Genomic DNA, 22,768 nt, shown 5'->3' on the forward strand with positions numbered 1-22,768 from the left:
TATCATCCTTGATGGAGGAAAGAATCTTGTGTTAAATGCTATAACCAGCTCCTCCCATGAGGTGATGGAATTGTTTGGTAACTCGATTAACCACTTATTAGCTGCTCCTGTTAAGGACAATGGAAATAACCGCAGCCGAATTGACTCTTGTGAAACATTTTTGAATGAAAAAGGGCTGCAAACCTCTGTAAAGTTTCTCACATGCTCATGCGGGTCTTCGTGATCTAGCCCTCCATATAGTCCCCTCATTAGGAAAAGATGAAGAGTTGTGATAGTGACTTCAAACATCACATTCTCATCAGCTTGTAGGATGCAAATTGCACCCATTCCACCCGATTGAGCTGGGTTGTAGACACTATTGATGTTGTGTATACCATCTCAATGACCTGTTTGGCTGTCATTCATGTCTTCCTTACTCATGTTCACTTCTACGTAGTCCAACCAACACTTACACAAAGCAGTCAAAACTAATTCAACTACAGCCAACGAATTTGAAAGTGTCAAATCTTTAATCAAAGAATTCTAAGTAACGCTACTCCCCGATAGCGGCGCCATTTTGATTAACGTATCAAGGCATTTCATCCAATACTAAATGCCAACGATCATTCGTCAGTATAATAACCCAACTACGTGAGTTGGGGTCGATCCCACATGGAGTAGTTACTTTCTTCAAATTCAATAAGAAAAGTACAATGACAACCTCTTCAATCAAACAATTCTTGCACAATTAATGTTCAAATCTCAAATTTCAGGTTTTACCTATCAATCCCAAATTTACACTTGAACACAAACAATCAAATATTAGAGTAAAGTTTGGGGAATTGATCAGCCAATTATTGAATCTTAACGAAGTAGATAAATGTTACTGCTCATAATGGGATAATTTGTTGTAGGTAGGTCGAAGCATATATAAAGTAAATTTCTCTCGAACAATTACCTTTTCTATGTTGAATTCTCTCGAACTTCAACACCAATCGAAAGAAGCCCAGCTCTTTACCCTCATCAAATCCACTCTTTCGAGCTTAATACAAAGGATGGATCGCTTGTTTCACTCTGTTGAGCGGAGACCAAGGAAATCCACTACTAAGGATGCTAAGATTGTCACCTTGGTTCCACACCTCTCTCTCGAGCAAGTGCACAACACTAAAATTGACACACGAAGTCACGCAATTTAACCTCAAAACACAAACAACTTAGACCCACTTCAAATTAACACCATTCTTTGCAACTAACAAACACCCACTAAGTAAATTCAACAATTGGCTTCATGATCAAAACCCCAAGTAGAGGGTTTTATCCACTCATCTAAAAAATAAGAGAATCAAAATCAATTATCACTCCCATAGTTGGGTACAAAATGAGAATTATAGATGAAAATCAATTGATAATCTCCTCTCTTACAAAATCTCTCTCAAAATCTTGCTAAAATCACTCACTCAACCCTTTGGTAGTGTTTTCTCTCTAAGTAATTCCTTTTTTTTGTTCTGAATGAATTTCTCTCTCTAGACAAAACTAATTTAAATAAGTTTGAAGTGTCACTGCTTATGACTACTCGGCGAAGTAAGTCGGGAGTCGCTGACAGATCAGCGAATCGCCGATTGTTCTTCATCTAGCCTTCATTTTTTGCTTTTTCTTGGTCTAGCTACTGTAACTTTAGGCGATCCAGGTCGAGATCGCCGAATGACTCCGTGATTCACCCTTTATCCTTCCATCTCGCCCATCAGCACTTGCTTGAATCTTCTTTAGTACTTTTAGCGACTTGGTTGTCCTTCGTCGACTAGATCGACGATACGCCAAATATAGTTGTTGCTCACCGAATTCACCCCCATTTTAGCTCCGACATTTTGTAACTTTAGGTGGTATCTTGGTGATTCACCGAATGACATTGGTAATTCGCCGAATGACATCATCGATCATCAGGTCTTCATTTCTTCATTCCTTTAGCTTGCTTTGTTCCCTTTTTGATCAATTTTGTCCATGTATCATTCCTAATTTGAAATACCTACAATTCAAGACTTTACATCATTCATTGACACAGAACATGCATTTGAGGATACTAATTCTATTAAAATAAAGTCATAAATGAGTCCAAACGATGGACTCATCAAGGGTATCAAGGTAGATCCTAAGAAGATGGATGTGGTTTAGAGTTGTCCTAGACCTCTATCCCCTTCGGATATTCAAAGCTTATTGGATTTGGTTATTTATTATAGAAGGTTTGTGGAAGGGTTTTCTTCGATTGCATCTCCATTGACGGCATTGACCTAAAAGAAGGTCAAGTTCTTATAGTCGAAAGCATGTGAGAGGAGTTTTCAAGATTTGAAAGGTAGACTTACCTCCTCTCCGGTGTTAACTTTACTAGAAAGGTCTGATAGGGTTTTTGTTTATTGTGATGCTTCAAGGATTGGACTAGGGTATGTCCTCATGCAAAATGGAAATTTTAGTGCTCATGCTTCAAGGCAACTTAAAATTCATGAAAAGAACTATCCTACCCACGATTTGGAGTTAGTGGCGGTTGTTTTTGCCTTAAAGATTTGGAGGCATTACTTATATGGTGTTCATGTTGATGTCTTTACCGACCATAAAAGTTTTTACTATGTGTTTAAGCAAAAGGATCTAAATCTTCATCAACCTAGATGTCTAGAACTCTTGAAGGATTATGACATGAGTGTTCTCTATCACCCCAATAAGGCGAATGTGGTGGTGGATGATCTTTATCGATTATCGATGGGTAGTGGTTCTCATGTCGAGAAAGATAAAAAGGAGTTGGTTCGTGATGCTCATAGGTTGGCCCGATTGGGTGTTCAGTTGGTTGATTCTAATGAAGGTAGTGTTATTTTTCATGATGGTTCAGAATCATCCTTTGTGTCGGATGTGAAAGCTAAGCAAGGTCTTGATCTGATTTTGGTAGAGTTAAAAGGAAGCTTTACTTAAGAAACCCGTTGAGGCTATCTCCCAAGTGGGAGATGGAGTGCTTCGATATCAAAGTCGGTTGTGTGTTCCAAATGTCGCTGAGTTAAGAGAGAAAATCTTATCAGAAGTCCATAGTTCTCTATATTATATTCCCCCGGGAGCCACCAAGATTTACCATGACTTGCGGGAGGTCTATTGGTGGAATGGAATGAAGAAGGATATTGCAGAATTTGTGGCTAAGTGTCCTATTTGTCAACAAGTCAAAGCCGAGCATCAAAATCCAGGAGGTTGTCCCAAGATAATAGTATTCCTACTTGGAAGTGGGAAGATTTGAATATAGACTTAATTGTTGGTTTACCCCGCACCCGACGACAACATGATTCGATTTGGGTTATTGTGGATCATATGACGAAGTCAACTCATTTCATTACTGTCAAGGTTTCTTATTCGGTGAAAGACTATGCTAAGTTGTATCTAACGTATATGGTTAGGTTGCATGGAGTGCCACTATCCATTATCTTCAATTATGGTATCCAATTCACTTCTCAATTTTGAAAGTCTTTCAAAAAGGGTCTTGGTACTCGTGCTAAGCTTAGTACGACCTTTCATCCTCAAACTGATGGACAAGCAGAGCATACTATCCAAACTTTGGAAGATATGTTAAGAGCTTGTGTGATTGAATTCAAGGAAAATTAGGACGATCATTTGCCTTTGATTTAGTTTGCTTATGATAACAACTACCATTCAAGCATTGGTATGGCTCCATTTGAGGCTTTTTACGGTAGGAGGTGTAGATCTTTTAAAGGTTTGCTTGAAGTTGGTAAGATTTCTTTGATAGATCCTGAATTGATACATGAGGCTATGGAGAAAGTTTGGCTTATTAGAGAAAGGTTGAAAATGGCTCAAAGTCAATAAAATTCCCATGTCAATGTTAGAAGGGGGTATCTTGAATTTGATGTCGATGATTGGGTTTATTTGAAAATCTCACCTATGAAGGGTGTGATGAGATTTGGGAAGAAAAGGAAAGCTTAGTCCCCATTATGTGGGCCCATATAAGATTTTGATGTGTATCGGTAAAGTTGCTTATGAACTTGATTTGCCTAATGACTTAGCATCGGTACATCCGGTTTTCCATGTCTCTTTGTAGAAATGTGTTGGTGATCCGACATCCATAGTACCATTGAAGAATCTTGGTATATAGGAGAGTCTTTCTTATGAAGAAGTTCTGGTTGATATTTTGGACAGGTAAGTTGAAAAGTTGAGAAATAAGAAAGTTGCATCCGTAAAGGTCTTATGGAGGAATCAAAGGGTTGAGGGTGATACTTGGGAGGCCAAGGCTAATATGATATCCCGTTATCCCCATCTCTTTCCCTCCGATCCTACTCTAACTTGATGTATTTAGCTCCTTTTGGTTTATCCTTTTGGTTTCATGTGTCTTAGTTGTGCTCATGTTTCCTCATGCATGCATATTCATGAAAACTTGTTTTTTGAGAAAATAAGTTGACTTGATTGATTTTTTCATGATTATGTGCATTTGAGTATGATTTTCATATGTACCTTATGAAATGATGTTTTGAGTATGGTTATGTGCTTTTGATGAAGTTGCATTCTTGTTGGGCTCCTAGATCCCATCACCTATTTTCTTTGTGTTGCCTTGAGTCCCATTCGAGGACGAATGTTCCCAAGGAGGAGATATTATAACACCTAGAATTTTGGAAAATGGAGAAAGGACCATTTTGGGCTGAAGTTTGGTTCTACGGGCTGTAGAAGCTTCTATGATCGTAGATGGCACTCGTATGAAGAGGGAAAATAATTTTTTAAAATCAAGTTCAGTACCCTTTTTACAGTTTACCAGGATGGTCTGTCATCCTATGTATGAGTCGTAGATAGATTTCGTATGTGAGTCCCAGACTTGGTGAATTTTGAGGGTTAAAATTGATTTCTATGGTTGGTGTCTACAGACCGTAGGAAAACCTACGAGCCCGCTATTCTAACATATATAATTCTTGAATCGTATAGGACCTCCATAACATGTTCGATAACATCTAAGTGCTATTCTTTTATTCTTCCACTTGAACACTACCAACGGTCGAAAGAGGGTTTCTTCACCCGTGAAAGAATGGTGCTAGTTTCATTTATGAGCATGTTTTCTACCCACCAAATATAATCGCATCCATTATTTTCTTGAAATAAAAAAAAAAGAAATCAAGTGAATATCCAAATATTTTTAAGTGAACAAAATAATTTTTTTAATCTTTAAACGCACACGACTCCAAAACTTACGACCGGAATTTCTTGGAGTCCTTGACGTTTTCATTTTATAATACTCTTTGCATTTACAAACATTTGGTTCAATTGAATATATAGACTTTTCATATTGTTGAGATATGACTATCAAATTTCAAAAATCAAAATATAAAATATAAAAAAAATAGAAGATGAATGAGAAAATGTGGACTGAATAACCATATTTATTGTTGAAGAAAGAGATATAGCTTCATGTAAGGAAGAAAGATATATATTCAGATGAGTTAACAAAAAGAATTGTAGTTCGCCCATAAATGAGCGAACTACCTTTAAAATTTGTGTAATATTGATTTGGGTGAATTTGGAGTTAACAGGGGTTACAAAATTAAAATATGGGAGTTGTAGTTCGCCCATAAATAGGGAACTATCCATTTTGGTGTGTGTTTTTAGAGAGGGTCCCTTTAGGTGTTTAGGGTTCAAAAAGTGTGTTTTGATTCCGGACTCTATCAAATGATTTGTTCTCGGTTAAATTTGAATTTTCTAATAACTACGCTACCCTTTGGGTGCGCATAGGGTAAAACCCTCGCTCCTATGCAATAACTCGCAAACCACATAGAGAGGTAACCCACACTAGGCAAGCCCGGTGCGACGAGCTCGACCCAAAAGGCAAACCCCTTGCTTTCGCTAGCAAGGGATTTCGAACTTGAGACCTCCAACATGGAAGTCCCAAGCCCAAACCACTGGGCCACCCCGAAGGGTAGCTTATTATTATTATATTAAAGTTCATTCTCATCAAATTCATACTTAGGTATAGTTAAACTTTTGAACTTATTTGTAACATGTTTTCTAACCTAATAACCTAAATGTTATCAATTCATCATACTTGGGGGCAGTTTGTTTTCCGTATGGATGTTATCATTAAGATGTTCACCATTTAAAATTATTTGAGAAGGAAAGCATTTCTTAGACTTAAAAAGTTGGATGGGTCGTGTGTTCAACATTTTGCGTCTTCCAAAATCTCACGGGCTGAAACAACTCCATATTATGTATCCTCAATATTTTGCTCATGCTAAGGAAGTAAGAATTATTCTGTTGTTATGTCATAATTTGGATATACATTTGTTTGGATATGATGTGTATTTTGAATTGCTCTTTGGGAGAGATGGATTAGAATGATCGAACAAACATTATTATTAACACCTTGGGTTCGAATTCTACCACAAATAATAAAGGGTGGAGGTGCAGGCTCATTATACGAGTTTCAAGGGGGATTTTTTGGTTATTCAAAAAACAAAAAACAAAAGAGAACCACGCAACAGTAAATTGACACACAAATAAAAAACTGCAGTAATTTCAGGTGCATGTCATAGACAAATTTGAGCACCAGATGGAAATTTTTCAAGTGTTGCTTCACAACCTACTTAAAGCTTAATTTACAAACGATGTGGCTGAGATGTTATAAAGCTTTCACGAAAGAAGTGAGACGAGAGAAACAAACTCCAAAGTCACCCGTCCCTTGGAACGCGTATTGATGACAAAATACTCTGGGTATTTTCTTAAAAGCATCAGCAATCCATACCATGGCTTTGATTTAGCTTCAGCGCTAGGATAGTCCTCAGATGTCAAGTATCTCCTCACACGACTATGGTGCCAGGTATTGCTGTAGTGTTCCACCAACTGCAGATGCATAAGCTTGTTATTCAAAAATCCAACTCTAACAACTTACAAAGATATCTAAGCCAACAATCAAAAATCTGAGAAAGAACAATTTTCCCACAACTATGGCAAACAAGAAGGCAATGATATTTGATAACAGGATGGAAAGACAAAATAATTTACTCTTTCACATCTTTTTAGAGAAAAGACAGAGTCAAATTGTCAACAAAGAGAACAGCAACTTCACATGTACAGAAGAAAAAACTCATCAAGCACTATAAAACAAGAGGAAAAGCATACAGCTAAAAAATTGCTCCTCCTTCTAGTTCAAAAGCTGAAAAAGATAGTACTCCGACATTATCTACACACCACGCTAATTTAAAGCAAAAGGTTTGATAATGCATGTCTAAGAAGCAAGCAACCATAACAGTTCAATAAATTGTGGGAATTCTTCTCCAAGTATCAGGTCAACATACATTAAAGCCCTCTTCGTAAAATGGCTTTGGAGACTTGCTAATCAAAAAGGAAACTAAAAGTCAATGATTGCACAGTGCAATTTGCAGACTTGGTGTGGAATTCCAACAGTGCAATGCGTTGGAATTCCAACAGTGCAATGCGTTGGAATTCCAAAAGAGGGCATTAATTTATGGAGTTCAGTCTTTTATTAAGTATTTCGCATTGATTCGTGTCAAAACTCCCTGCTAAGCTGAAAGGCCTGACATCCTTTTTCAGCTCCATTCTACTTAGGAATGAAACATTGTAGGAGGCAGTGAAGATCTTTTTCTTCAAACATCCGCAAATGCACTACATTTGGAGGATCCGACATGCATCCATTGACATTTTCAAAGAGTCCAAGCAACATAGCTTTATTTTGCATGACATTAGCTGGTTATAAGTTGAACATTTGGAATGGTGTGATTGAGAATGTAAAGAAGAAATAATCTGAAGGGAAAGGTATTTGATATTGGGAGGTAGAATTTTAATTAATATGTGATGGATGCTCTGCCAACATATATGATGTCACTATACCCATCAGAGGTGGAAAAACACCGGACCGAATCAGAATGAACTTTTATAGGAAGACAACAAGAACAAATCCTTTCATTAGATAAAGTGGAAACCAGCCATACTTATTAGAGAAGTTGGAGAACCAGGTAGGGAATTTATGATTACACAACCAAATTATATTAAAAAGAGGCTGTGAACAACACGGAACTTCTCTATACAAAAGTGGTGATAGACAAATATGGTACATTCCTGAAGCATAAAAGGTGTCTTGGGCTCACATATCAAATTAGTTTTTAAACGCATATCAGGAACCAATGGGAAGCTTTATATGCTAATACTCAGTATAAGGTAGGAACAGTATAAGTATATACTTTTGAGTGTATGTAAGTATGTATGTATGTATGTATGTGTGTGTGTGTATATTATATATAGGTTGAACCTATCGGTGGACCCTTAAAGTTGGCACAAAGTTTCACTTAGACAGCTTAATTGAACTTTATTCATTTTAAACACCTTATGTAGGGCTGCACAGTGTCATTTGAACACTTTGCTGACTCAGCATAGTAATTATTAGGGGTGGCAAATGGGTGGATTGGATTGGATCGGATTTGGATGGATTGAGTTAAAATGGATTGGATCACAATCTACCCATATAAAAAAAAATATGGGTAGATAGGTTTGGGTGAAATGGTTGTAACCCACTTTCATTTCCTAAAGCCAAAATATATTAAATCAAAGCTAAGTTGTTAATACCTCAACCCTTACCAATTACCATCCCACCCTACCCCTACAACCCCACCCCTGTACCCCCACCCCCACCCCACCTGCCCCTACCCCAAAAAAAATTAAAATAACATTTTTTTTCGGAAAAAAAATATTTTTTTGTCAACCCTACCCCTCTCACCCCCCACCACCACCTCCCCCACCCCAAAAAAAGATTTAAAAAACACTTTTTTTGAATTTTTTTTCAACCCCACCCACCCACCTGCCGCCACCCCAAAAAAAAATTAAAATTTTTTTTTTTTTGGAAAAAGAAAAATTTTAATTTTTTTTACCAACCCTACCCCTCCAAACCCCCCACCACCACCTCCCCCACCCCAAAAAAAAAATACCCCCCACCCCGCCATCCCCACCCCCAAAAAAAAAAAATTCCGAAAAATTAAAAAAATTTGCCCCCACACCCAATTTTTTATATTTTATTTTCAAAAATAAATAGTGCAATTAGGGATTTTTAAGATAAGAGAGTGATACATGGATTCTCATGTTTACCCATTTTGTCCATATTTGTATGAGCTTAAATAGGGGGGAATATGTCTTGCAGCATCAAACATAGAGCTAAACAGTTAAATAACCTAACAGGAAGGAAAAATATTTCTCTGTCCTAAATATTGTTTAAGAAGAACCCAGAGAAATAAGATGTTAAATTTATACCCTGAGTTTAGTTCATGACTAGAGAAATATGCCAAATACTGATTGATCAGTACAACCAATACAATAAAACAAGAAAGATATGTGCCCCTAGAAACATCATAGGCATTTGCAGAAAATCAGCATAGAACATTATCCAACACATGCAACAGAATTATCTTCCAAGGAAAAAGATACAAACAAATAGGACCTCAAAAGTTGCTGGCCTAATTAGTGCACCTAATAGGCCTAAACAAAATTTCCTTCTGGACCATGAAATTAATTGCTATCGACTGAGGGAGAAACTTATAAGCAGAACTTTTCCATTTTCTTGTAGTTCAGTCTTTAGTTAATAATATTTTGGTCTTTCTGTGACGAGATTTATAAATTTGGAGTTACCTCAGCATGAAGCTTCTCCATTGGCATCCATTCTCCTGGACCACAGAGGTCAGAAAGCACAGTTGCTACAGATGATACAACGTCCTTCTCTTCTAACTGCATCAGCTGTTGGTTGTCAGCATCTCTTTCAATACGTGATCTTCCGTCTATCTTCTTATCTGCGAGAAGTTTAGGCCAAATAAATTCAACGAATCAGATACCAAGTTCTGAAGATAGAAGCTGTAAATCAACATTAACTGAACAAATCATAGAAACCTGAAAATGGGCTCTACCAGAATACACTTTCTTATTTTTTAGGCTAAAGTATTCAATGCCCCCCTGAACTTGAAGTTTTTTATTCAGTGTACACCTAAACTATATTCCGTTTTAATTACCCCCGAACTTGTTTATTCCTCCATCACGTACGCCTTTTTTGTCCACCTGCTCCTATTGTGACTACACGTGCGCTACAGCTGGCAAAAGTGGTGATGTGGATTTCTACCTGGATAAATAATAGTCACCTAGATAAATTAATACGGCAAAAAATAAATATCAAACATTCATTGTTTAAAAGTTATTTTTGAATAAGGGCTGATTTCGCGGAACTCCTTCTGGATTTGGGTTTTTCTAGACGTGAAGTTGGTCGATTAAATTTCAAATTTATCTAAAATTCTTACCAAATAAGTGTTAATCTTTGTTTCCTTTACTTGTCATTTACATTTTGCCCTATTCTTCGTTTAAAATATGCCAAATATTAAAGAAAAATGGAGATTTTACGTTTTTTTACCGTTGTAGCTTTATGATGTGGCAAAAAATCACTTCCTCACGCGCCTAGTAGAGTGTTGTCAATTTCTACGCCAGGTGGACAATAAAGGTGTACGCGATGGAGGAATAAACAAGTTCGGGGGTAATTAAAACGGAATATAATTTAGGTGTACACCGAATAAAAAACTTCAAGTTCAGGTGGGTAATGAATACTTTAGCCTTTTTTTTATAAGTCTACCAGAATACACTTTTATAAGATACAAAGGAAAATAACTAAAGCTTGCATATATATGTCTTCCGTATATATGTTAAATGGCTCTTCCCTGGATCACAAGAAGGTTTAATGTGTACATTTCTTTTCTTTTTTGTTAAGGTAAAGGTTTATTGAAAGAGTACCAAGATGGTACAGAAAGATACAAAGAGACCGACCAGACAAACTGCTACTCTTTCCTACCTAACAATCAAGAAAATCCATGTACTCATCTAGGCTAACTAACATATCGATATTACACCAAAAAATAAAGATTGTGCAAACACTTATGCTTGAATCTTTTCTTTTTAAACTGGTAATGATGTATTCCTCAGCATTAAGGGGTCGTTTGGTGTGAGGGATTAAAAATCATAGTGATGAGATAAGGAAATAGTGATGGGATAAAAAAAAATTATCTTGTTTGGTTGCCATGTTTGGGATAACTTATCCAACCATTTATATCATAGTGATGGGATAAGTTATCCCTGGGATAACTTGTTCCCAACCAAACGACCCCTAAGAGACATGTTGTAGACCATAAAAAAGTGTTGGTTACAAGAAAAAGAGGAAAAGAAATAATTATAGGGATCTTAATAATTCTACAAAATGGTCTACATCCTCTTGTCCTATTTCTTTACACCAAAAGTAGAAAGGCACTACACAATTCCATTTGACTTTTTAAATGGAATTGGATCTATCTTCAAAACATCTCCAATTTCTTTCTCTCCAAACTGTCCATCAGATATACTGTGGGATTATCCTCCACCACTTCTTCTGACTCTTGCTTCCTCCCTCTTTTCATCCAACAGCTTAGCAAGTTAGTTGAATGTGAAGGCATAGTTCATCTTGTCTCAGTATTCTTGAATCTAGATATGTGAGTCTTCTACCCTTCAAAACAAGCTTTATTCCTTTCCAGCCATAAAGTTCAGAAGATGCAAAGTGAATTAGCCTTCCATATCTGCTTTGATCCTCTAGGAACCCTTTTGAAATTGCCAGCTTTCTAACAGACCCCTAACATCTTCAAGCAACACCCACGAAATGCCACAAATATTTGAGAAATAATTCCCAACAATGTCTAGAAAATCTGCAATGCAGGAGTAGATGTTCAACTGTTTCCTGGTCTTCTTCACATAAGTAGCATACTAGCATCTGTCACACAAAGTAATCCCCCACCCCTCCACTGCAAACCCTCTACAATTATTTTGAGTTGGACACGCCCCCCTTGTTGCAGTCCATCACATGCTGCTTTAAATGGAGCTTTAGACTTCCAAATCATTTTCCAACGCCAAGTAATATCTCAAAAATATGTTTCCTTTATCAGCATGTTGTAACAAGTTATAACTGAGAATTTCTATTAATTACTGGCTGTCCAGATCTAGCTCCTAGTTATTCAAATTCCTTCTGAAGTCTACTGGCAAACTGAGTTTGAACAAAAACTCGCAATAGCACCTCTCTCTTTTTCTTTTTTTTTGAATATTTCCCGCAATAGAACCTCTCTTATTAATGGAACAACTAAACAAAATAGGAAATTTTGTCATCAAACTTTGACAGGGCTTTCAATCAGCCTATTTTGTCCATCTTGATCTTCCATTTTGATTGATACAAGATTGATTAATACCCTGTCTCTGTCAAACATACAGTATTTACATTCCACTTCTGTAATACAATACTCACCATGTCCCTCTTCTTCACATCATTGATAACCCTAACATTCCAACATAGAATAATGTCCTATTGCCATTGTTCAAGAGGTCAAGTCTGACCGTCTTTAAGATCGATTATTTCAACATGCTTTTAGAACTTCAACATGAAGTGTGAGATAATCAATATGCATACATTCAATGTTGATTTCACATGTTGCCTCTTATCCATTCAAGTTCAAGGTGGCCATTCTAGACCGCATCCACATGTACCATTAACTCTTTCACTCCCTTTGTTTGGATTTGTTTGTGTTAGTTTGACTTGGCACGGTGTTTAAAAAAATGAAGAAGACTTTTAAATCGTGTGGTCTTAAACTAAAGATATGGCTAATACCAAAATGCCCTTTAATCTTATAGTCTTAAATATGCCATGTGGATGTTGAAATTAAGTGTTGTCAATTTAGGAAAGAGGCATTCTTCTTGAAACAAACTAAAAGGAAAGTAAGAAAAACAAATCGAAACAGAGGGAGTATCTATTTATCCTTCTTTTCGTAATCAGTGATAGATTCCTTAAGAATGTTGGTAATAGTGATCATGAGCCCCTATTAGATGCCTAATAAGTTTAAATGCATTTTGCAAAAATTGCTTTACTTTTGGCAAGGCAATTTCCTTCCCTCTTTTTATGACTATGGTGTCTGGGCCATCTATCGTGCACCTCGACTAATTCCACGGGATACCATTCACCTCCAACCAGCAAGAGGTACCAAGCAACTTTTTCCACCAAGGCTAGGACATACGGGAAGAATCACCTAGTGTTTCTGTCTCCATTGGAATTTGAGCCTAAGACCTCATGACTCTCAACCACTTCTTTGACCACTAAGTCACACCCTTGGGTCAAGGCAATTTCCTTCCTTTTAAAGCAAGATATCTTTTTTTTTCTTCTTTTTAACAACAGCAGTGTCCAATATTCCATCAAGTACTGACTACATCCAACCAAACAAAGGTCTAGGTGTGACTATTACATATGTAATTTTATATTTTATGAAGGCCATACTGAAAGGGGTGAATGCTTGCTTTTGCTCCTCATAAATTAAGTCCGGAAAACAAAAGCAATCTCTCTTTTAATAGATACATATAAATTGAATTTCAAAATTTAAAGACCTAACCCATCGGCAGCCACCTAAAGTTGGCACTAATTTTCACTTAGACACTTCGATTAAATTTTGTTCATTTTAGACACCTCATATCATGCTTCATTGTGTCATTTTTGACACTTTTTTGACAATTAGCAAAATATGTAAGGCGTGTGTAACACGCTCGCCGATAACATGTCAAAGTGGAGATTTAAATGAAGACATGTGGTATATATATTGAAAATAGTTTTTAAATAATGAATTTTGAGTAGAAAAAAAAAGGGCCAGTCAATGACATATGTCATTTTTTAAACCCAAATAATTCAAAAAAAAAAATTAACACACAACCCACCCTAGATTATCTTCTCTAGCATCCCCACCCTCAAATCCCCAACCCCTTCCCCACCACTTGATCCCCAATCCCTCCCCCCACCCGAATCATCTTCCCTACCACCTCCACCACCTGATCCTCAACCCCTCCTCCCCCCAAATCATCTTCCCCTCCAGCTATCTTGTTCAATCTTTCTCAGTTGTTTTCTCACTCGGTTCTATGTTGTTTTCAAAATCAAATTAATTATAGCTTGATCTACTATAATTTTAGTTGTTTTTGTTTTAACTAATTAGCACCATCGAATCTACTTCTCCATGTAAGGAGAAGTTTTGGGAGATGGTGGTTAAAAATTGGGGAAGAAGAAGAAAAATATAAAATAAAAATTAATTAAATAAGTTTTTCACGCGCCAAAAGTGAGTGTGATACACTCACTATAACACATCAGCAGAAAGTGTCAAATTGATATAGCGGAGCATGACATGAGGTGTTTAAAATGAACAAAGCCTAGTTAAGGTGTCTAAGTGAAAATTGGTGTCAAATTTAAGTGGCCACATTGGGTTAGGCCAAATTTAAAAGAAGAAAGATAAAATGGTAAAGTTTACAGGCTAGTCTTTGTAATAATTTTGTTTCATTCAGTATTAATGTTGCACTTTCATTGAAATAGGGCAATTATAGCTTTACTTCATTAATCATTAATTGGTAGATGTCAGTCTCTTACTTCAAGTATTTTCTTAGGTTCCAATTGCACACGAATATCAACAGATAGAAAATGGCCATTATAGTCAGCATGTATAATATTTTAATTTATATCAATAGTACACATATTCTCGGGTTTAAGTGAAAAAGCTAATGCGGCTGTTTTCTACTTGTATGTTCACAACTGGTCCTTTACTTGATTATTCAACTAAGTTGATTAGTAGTTTACATTTCTTACAACTTAAGATCACTGATATCAGAAAAATGTGTCAAAAAGAATCTATTGGCAAGTATAATTGATAAAGGAAGAAAATATGAGCATCATTGATTGAGCAAAAAATAAGTTGGCTGAAGACTCATTACTGTAATAGAAAGAGAGAAGCTCCAACATTCAATTATTGTCATTTACCATTATTTTATGTGTTCCACCCCAAAAGTCACAACGGAAAATCAAAAGGAATATAAAGCTCTATATTCACTAAATAACTGGTTTTTACCTAAAATACTAGCGGGGGTTGACGAGGGTAGAGGGTGGCAGGGCCTGAATTGGGGAAGGGAGGGGAGGTGCTTGGAGTGAGGAAAACAAAGGGATTACCTTGGTTGGGTAATGCACAGGGTGATCGTGTAGCACTCACTTGGGGGAAGATAAGGTGGCAGAGCTGGGTGGAGTGGGTTCAGTTGCTTTGGGGCTTGATGGGGAAGGAGTGGGTAGCTTTTGAGGCTGGAAAATATGAATCAGCGGGAGGTGCAGGGAAGGGAACTGGGTTGGTGTCAAGAGAGGTGTCCTTGGTGACATTAATTTAGGCAGAAGGTCCTCAAGTACTTTATTTTTCTGAACTGAAGGGGAGATTCATTCAGATTCGGTAAAGCATATGGGATTTCTAAGTAAGATACCCTCGCCTTTTCAAATACATGAAGGACCCAAGTGTGTTGTACCTTATCAAACAAACAAAAGGACCCAGTTGTGTTTTCATCTGCTATTGGACAATAATTAACAAAAATCAAGATGGTTGAACTTCGAGTTTCCAAAAAAAAAAAAGGTTACAGGAAGCAAAAGAACTCAAACATGGGTTTGATATGAGTTGTGATGAAAAACTCATATGCTAGACGGAGAGCATTTCAAAACCAAGACAATATTAAGGTCATAAACTGAGAAACGAAGCTTAGCCCTGGAAAACTATTTGGATTAGTAAGGCACCCAAAACTCAAATGCTTCTCTTGGATCATGGCATATGGGAAATGTCTCACCCTTGACAATGTTCAAAAGAGAGGCATTATACTTTGCAACAAGTGCTCTCTTTGTGAAGAGGAAGCAGAGGATGTCAATCACCTATTTCTTCATTGTTGTTTCACTAGACAGACTTGGCACTTTCTCCTTATTATTTTGGGTATTCATTGGTGCATGCCTAAAATACAGCGGGTGGATTTTCTGTTATCCTGGCATAATTTGGAATCCATCCTGGCAGACTGGCAGTAGTATGGTGGGTTATATGGAGAGAAAGTAATGCAGGATTGTTTGAAGACAAGTAGGAATATATAGTTAAAATCTTAAACTCAAGTGTATATTTTTGCTTAGTTTTTGTTGCAATATAGCTGTGTCATATGTTTTAGAGCCTGATACTATGATTGACTTTCTTAGTTCTTTAGATTCACGGTAAGGTTCTCTTTTCGGAGTTACTTAATACAGCATTCTCTTAATGCTGGCTGTTCATTTACATCAATAAAATACCTAATTACTTATCAAATAATAGTATTGAGAAACAAAGATTTGTGTCGTGATTGGTAACATATTAGGTAACTACCACTAAAAAGTGTAAAGATATGGCACATAGGCCTAACTCAACCCCAAAAGCTAGTCATGAGGGGAGGATTGCCCAAGTCCATATAAGGAGACCATCAGTCCATTCCCCAACCAATGTGGAACTTTTACCCACTCTAACACTCCCCTTCAGGCACAGGCCCAACTGGAGCGTGAATCGGAAGCCCAAACGGGAATGGACCTGGCACTGATACCATGTAAAGATATGGCACCTGGGCTTAACTCAACCCCAAAAGCTTGCTCATGAGGGGAGGATTGTCCAAGTCCACGTAAGGAGACCACCAGTCCATTCCCCAACCAATGTGGGACTTTTACCCACTCTAACAAGAAATAACACTAAGAAACTAAATCAGACAGGTGAAGATAGTCTAGCAGAAAGGATCCTCAGACTCCGACCAAGAGGTGGAGGCTTTGAGATATCAAAGGGAACAGATTGGAACACTGATACTAAATCAAAACCAGTTAATGAGCTGGTTCTGAGCGATAGAAGGCTACAGAAAAATGCCTTCTACAGTACATGATCATTGTGAAAGAGAAGAGAGAGATCATTGATGAAACTTAAATCCTTGAAAAAGCCTAGACAGTGTACAATGGATTTGCACATTCCAGAAGCATTATGCACCAAATGGTACACAGTCACAGGCATTATAGTCAATCCTATGAAGTTGTTTTCCCTGTCACAATGCCACTGGTGTACACTCAGTGCTAAGGACCAACAGTTCATCAACAATGTCATTTAAGAACAGGAGCAAACTTATGATCTGAAAACTTTATGCGTAAAAACAAAAAGAGTTTAAAGCCTAATCTACACATCTTTTTGTTCCAGAAACTATTACCAAAGGCCTATATAAAAAAAGATGAGTCTATTTACCTACATTAAGCATCCCGTAAATCCATCTGCAGGGACTAAGGAAATAGAACTAACAATCACCATATAATGAAGGAACGAAAGTTTCCTGTCCGTTGTATCAACTAGAATAGGATAATTCAACAGCTAAAATACATATCCACAAAATTTGTCCAAGTGAATCACGGATCATAAACCACATAAATGTCTATAGTTATATTTACAGTCAGCAAAGATGGTCAATAGCTACTTACACCAACTAAAGATGAGTTTCAACTAGTTGATGCTTCACAAGCAACAAAAATCATCTGTATGGCACGCAAATAATTGATGAGAATATGATTCCCACCGAAATCTCAGTCATAGTTCCACATACAGAAGTGCACGAAGAGTTTAATTGAATATAACAATCCAAATGAAAAGAAGAACCGATGTCCAAATCTATCATCTAAGTCGAGAATCAACAATAAAGAACCTATTTTTATTGAAAAGAAGTAAAATGAAACAGATAAAACTACTAACCCAGATGCGCAGGAACCGCAATCTTCCCACTAGAACCACCAGAGCCATATCCATACCCACCACCCTCAATACCATCCCCTCTCCTCATCTTCTTAGTTCCAGAACCAGCTTCCCCACCATCATCATCATCATACTCCTCCTCATAATACTCCCTCCCTCTTAACAAACCCTTTTTCCCAGCCCCACTATAACCCACCGGCGGAGGCAAGGGCATATGCGGTTGATGATGTTGATGATGATGCGGCACCATAGGAGAACCCCCGGCTGGATAGTTCACATTCACATGATGTCTAGGCCCAATTGGTCCACCTAAGATACTGCGAATTGGAAGAAGGAAATAAAACTCCTTATCTCCGATCTGAAGTAAATCCTGTGAATCAAGTTTCACCGGTGGATTACCAGGAAGATGGAGGACACCTTCAACGAAACAACCGTTCTTCCCCAACACTTCGAGAGCAAAACGACGTCGTTGGAAGTCGTAGAAGATACGAGCGTGGTGACGCGAGATGTTCATTCCACCGCCGAGAGAGGATAAGTCAACATCGACGGTTGACTTCTTGGAGTTGCGGCCGAGGATTATGGAGTATGTCTGCATGTAATACTCGAAATCTTCGCCTTGTAGCTTGGCGAATCCTGCTTCCACATCGCTTCCACTGCTACTTCCCATTTCATAGGGCAAACAAGATAATTAAGCGGATTTCGATTACGATTTCGATTACTATTCTATTCTATATAGAAAGACAACGGAATGAGAAAAGGCAGAAAGATGATTTCTGGGCATTGTAGACTTGACAAGGGAAAGACGAAAGAGTGTGCTTGGGATTTCCTATTTTGTTAAACCTTGGAGTAAATACTCTACTATACTTGAGTACTTACTAGGGAATGGCACGATATGGTATGATATGATACGATAAATTAATGATATTAATTTATTTTGAATTTGTTTCGAACATGCTTATAATATTATGGCGATTTACTATATATCTTTTTTTTGAAAATGTAACTAATACTATCTTTAGAAGTACAAATAGTCACACAATCTAGCGTGGTGCGCATGTGCCTGTCAGATTTGTACGAGCCTACACGTATAATTTATTTATTTATTTTACTGTTTTTCTAACTATTTTTATCTTTGTCTTCTCTCTTCTTCCTCACCTAAATACTTTATTTTCTCTCTTATTCACTTGAATGACTTCATTTACGACCCACTCTTCTTGATTTGTAAGGATATTAAAAAAATTGTTGCGGCGAATCAAGAAGATAAAATAGTGACATTGCTTAAAAAGTTAGTGAAAGAGTGGGGACATAAACAACAAAAAATACCAAAGTTGTCATCCATTATGATTTCATGCCACTTATCATATCATTATATCATTGACATGAATTCTAAACTTAATTCCTCTTTTTCTCAGCTTCAATTAGTCCCGTCTAAGCATCCCCTTTCTTCTGATTTGTTAGATACCGGTCTATTTGAATGGGTTGTGATATTTGGATTAAAGAAATATCTTTTTTAGTGAATCACCTTGATATTGATCAATTTTGTTGTGTGTTAATATGAGTCAAAATTAGTGGAAAATTTCTCATATAATGACGAAATTGATTGAGAAATTGTAGAATTGTGATTTTAAAAGAGGAAAAGGTATGAAATATATTCGAACTTTGACCGAAATTGTTGTAATAATACCGAACTTTGGAAAGGACCTTTTACCTCATGCACTATTTAATAATGTATTTTAAAGGTATATATGTGCTCATGTAGACATCATAAATATTGCATTATTATAAATAGTAATGTGTCCACGTGGGCACATATATACCTTTAAAATACACTATTAAATAGTGCAGGGGGTAAAAGGTCCTCCATAAAGTTTGGTATCGTAACAACAATTTCGGCCAAAGTTGAATTTTTTTCAGACCCTTTTCCCTTTAAAAAATGAAGGAAAAGAAGTCTGAACCAGAATAAGAGAAGAGGAGCATGGGGAAGGAGAATATAGGGGTAGGGGTAAAAAAAAAATTACTTATTTTCGACTCCAACGCACCTATTTTTATTTTATATTTAATTTTATTTTAATGTCAATTATGGGGTGGTATTAATTACACTTTCAACAAGAATAGGTGTATAATAGATCGTCATGATAGTTTAAGCATGTAACTAATTTTTCGAGACAAGTTCAAAGGTGAATTTATGTATTTTTCCTTTGAAATTTTGATTTTCAATTTTTAGAAATATTATAAATAGTTTTTCAAATTAATCGATATAGTCTCAGTGTTTTTGTATTCAATTTTGATATTTTGTGGTATGATAAATTCAACATTGATTTAAATATATTCATGTACGAAAATGGTTCAACGGATCTCGTGGCCTAAAGCAAAATCGTCATAATCTTAACTGTTGAAAGAGGCACCCACACTAAACCCCGATGGAAGAATCAATCGTCAATCCAATATGCAATCAACTAAACTATTAAAGGTAACAGTCTCATTAATTAAAGAAATTTTTTATAATAGTTAACAAAAAAAACATACGAGAATAGTCTCCTAGAATTTGAAAATCGTGTACCAACATATCTAACGAAGTCTAAAACTATGGGGATGCAATCCCAAAATAAAAGAAGTCAAAGTTCAAACGACGGACTAGAGAGAATTGATGAATTCATGACAGTCTGAAAGAAGCAACTCACCCTTAGATTCGAAAAAAATGTGTGTATCACAGCTGAGGTCGCATAGCAGGCGCTGGAATATGCCTTGTACTCAACAAAACAAAAGCAAGTACAATATCAGTACACAAAAACAGTAGTATATTGTATTGATCATCGATCAGCTCCAAATTTACGAAAATATGAACAAACAATTGTAACTTAGTAAAACACGATAACACATATATAACTCTAGTCAGTAAACATACACAAGATTTTAGTCCTCAACCTGACTTAGCATCTATGTGAAACATATCCAACATCAACACAATGAAAAAATTCAGTTCACTCATGGAACCAACACACAGAAAATAATCAAAATGTATTAGGTATGGTACCCGAGCCAATCAATATGTAACATGTACCAAGCGTGGTAGTTGAACCAATCAATACACATATATATATATATATAGGTGTGGTACCTGAGTCAACCGGTAATCACAACTATAACGCAATAACAACTACAATAAATATAACCACACTTGTAAGACCATAAACAATTTAGACAAATTCATTACATAAGATTAATAACAAGATATCATTTCACATTAGTTCCCTTTTACTCCCTAATCACATATTGTATAAGCAATACTAATGAAATAGTTGACATGCACACATAACGTAAATTGGGAAACAACTCAACCATCACCTACCTCGAATCAAGTCTGAATGCTCTACTGAACCTGAGCATTTCCCGTGTAATGAAGCTTTAGTTTGCTTTCGATGTAGAAACAATTACACAACACAAAATCAACCCAAAATGGCTTAAATATCTTCGAATTATATCTTAATCTCAAATCTCATGTCAACCTCATGACCATCCCACCCAACCCAAGACTTGGACATCACTAATTCACCTAGAACTATCAATTTTATGGTTACACTAGGAAATTACAGTTATATAATCATGAATAAACGTTTATAACCAAAGTTTAAGGGTTTCTACATCCAACAATCCTGGCTATACTGATTTTTCCGCCCTAGGTCAATTCAAACCCTTCCCAAAGCTCATAATTATAGATTCTAAGGCCTAGACATCAAGGTACCAGATTAAGGGAACAAACAACTTACCTTTACGAAGAAACTTGGTTTAAAACCGTTGAAAACTCATCCAAATCGCCCTTTTCTTTCACAAAAACGTTCTTGAGCGAGAATAAATATTTTTGGAGAAATTTCTACATTTACAACAACTTACCCCGCCGTAGCGGTCCAATCCTGCTATAATGGTGTCTTCGTAATGGAAATGTCTGCTATATCAGAAATTTCTACGACGGCTACAACGGTATGTCATCCGCTATAGCGGCTAACACATGACATAACCTTTGAATTCCTCCCATTTCAGTCTATTTCACAATACACCTTCAAATCATGATGTTTTAGGCCAACCTTTTTACACCAAGTTTGATATCAGGAGTTCTACTGTAACGACTCGGAAAATGATAGAGTGAAACTAGAGCCTCACATGTGAGTTTGGAGTCGAGAACTTAATGAAATGATTATATTTGAATTTGACCCAAAAGTTCTTAAAAATGTGCTTCGGAAGTTACCGGAAACTTGTTTAGCGGTATATTAAAAGATCCGTTTCGTTTTTCGAAAATCCGACTTCATATTCTTGTTTAGGGGGTCAAATTGAGTGGGAAATGGGTCTAACCCAAATTTTAGAGCAACCGTATCAAAATCCGAAATTTCCAAGTGAAGCCTTTTTCGAGGGTCTACTTTGGAGGGTCATATCTCCTAGCACACAAATTATTTGGTGGCCAATAATATATCCATGGAAATTCCTTTGAGCTATCTATCTAACGCACTTCGTTTCACCTCATTCGGAGTTCGGACGAAGAAGTTATCCCCATTTTCGTAAAGTCTGTCCGGCAGAAAATGCAAATTCCAGTAGCTAATGTTACTGTTCATTACTGTTCACCCGCCTGAAAATATTTCTAAGTGTTGGACCCTGTTTTTCAAAGGACTTATATTATTTCCTAGATACCATAATCCAATTCCCATCCCTAAAAAAAAAACATTTCCCTCTCTACAATCCTCCATTAAGAAGAAGAAGAACTTGGAGCTAGGGCTTGGATTCAAGGCTTTCTTCATCAATTTTCTTGGGGAATCATAGCAAAGGTATGGTGACCCTTGATCCTTGATTATCTTTCCTTCAAGGAGTCCATTAAAAAGGGTTTCAAAAGTCTTCAAAGAACAAAACTTCTATTTTCTATTCTAGTTATGGGTTCATGGGTAAAATGTTTTCAAAGTCATTATATTGGTGAATTGAAGTTGTATTTATGATTTTAAGATGATTTTATATGAAACTTCTTCAAGAACCCATGTTTTCATTAAAAGACTTGAATTTGCTTATGAAGTGGGTTTAATGCCTATGATTTAATGTTGATGAATTGTTGGTATAGGGATGAATTGAGGATTGTGGCCTTATGGGCAAATTATGGGTGAATCACCTTGTGGTGA

General features: G+C 36.6%; 1 protein-coding gene across 1 annotated transcript; it reads right to left on the bottom strand.

Annotated features, from left to right (window-relative positions):
* Positions 1–6,543: 6,543 nt before the first annotated feature.
* LOC125825507 (FHA domain-containing protein FHA2-like) lies at positions 6,544–18,441 on the bottom strand. The gene is made up of 3 exons (XM_049504831.1): positions 17,613–18,441; positions 9,631–9,788; positions 6,544–6,837 (listed from the first exon to the last, which is right to left on the bottom strand). The coding sequence occupies exons 1-3, from the start codon at positions 18,277–18,279 to the stop codon at positions 6,628–6,630; spliced, it is 1,035 nt and encodes a 344-aa protein (XP_049360788.1). The 5' UTR covers positions 18,280–18,441; the 3' UTR covers positions 6,544–6,627.
* Between the last annotated feature and the right edge of the window lie 4,327 nt (positions 18,442–22,768).

Source organism: Solanum verrucosum, unplaced genomic scaffold (assembly GCF_900185275.1).
Source record: "Solanum verrucosum unplaced genomic scaffold, falcon-dt-bn FXZP01000101.1, whole genome shotgun sequence".
NCBI classification, from domain to species: Eukaryota; Viridiplantae; Streptophyta; class Magnoliopsida; order Solanales; family Solanaceae; genus Solanum; species Solanum verrucosum.

Bases quoted from the DNA above. Each gene is read 5' to 3' on its own strand.
- LOC125825507 (XM_049504831.1), bottom strand. From the start codon at position 18,279: ATGGGAAGTAGCAGTGGAAGCGATGTGGAAGCAGGATTCGCCAAGCTA. The intron at 9,789-17,612 runs GTTAGTAGTTTT...AACTTCTCGCAG, and splicing joins TGCGGTTCCTGCGCATCTGG to ATAAGAAGATAGACGGAAGA. The intron at 6,838-9,630 runs GTAACTCCAAAT...ATGCATCTGCAG, and splicing joins TGGAGAAGCTTCATGCTGAG to TTGGTGGAACACTACAGCAA.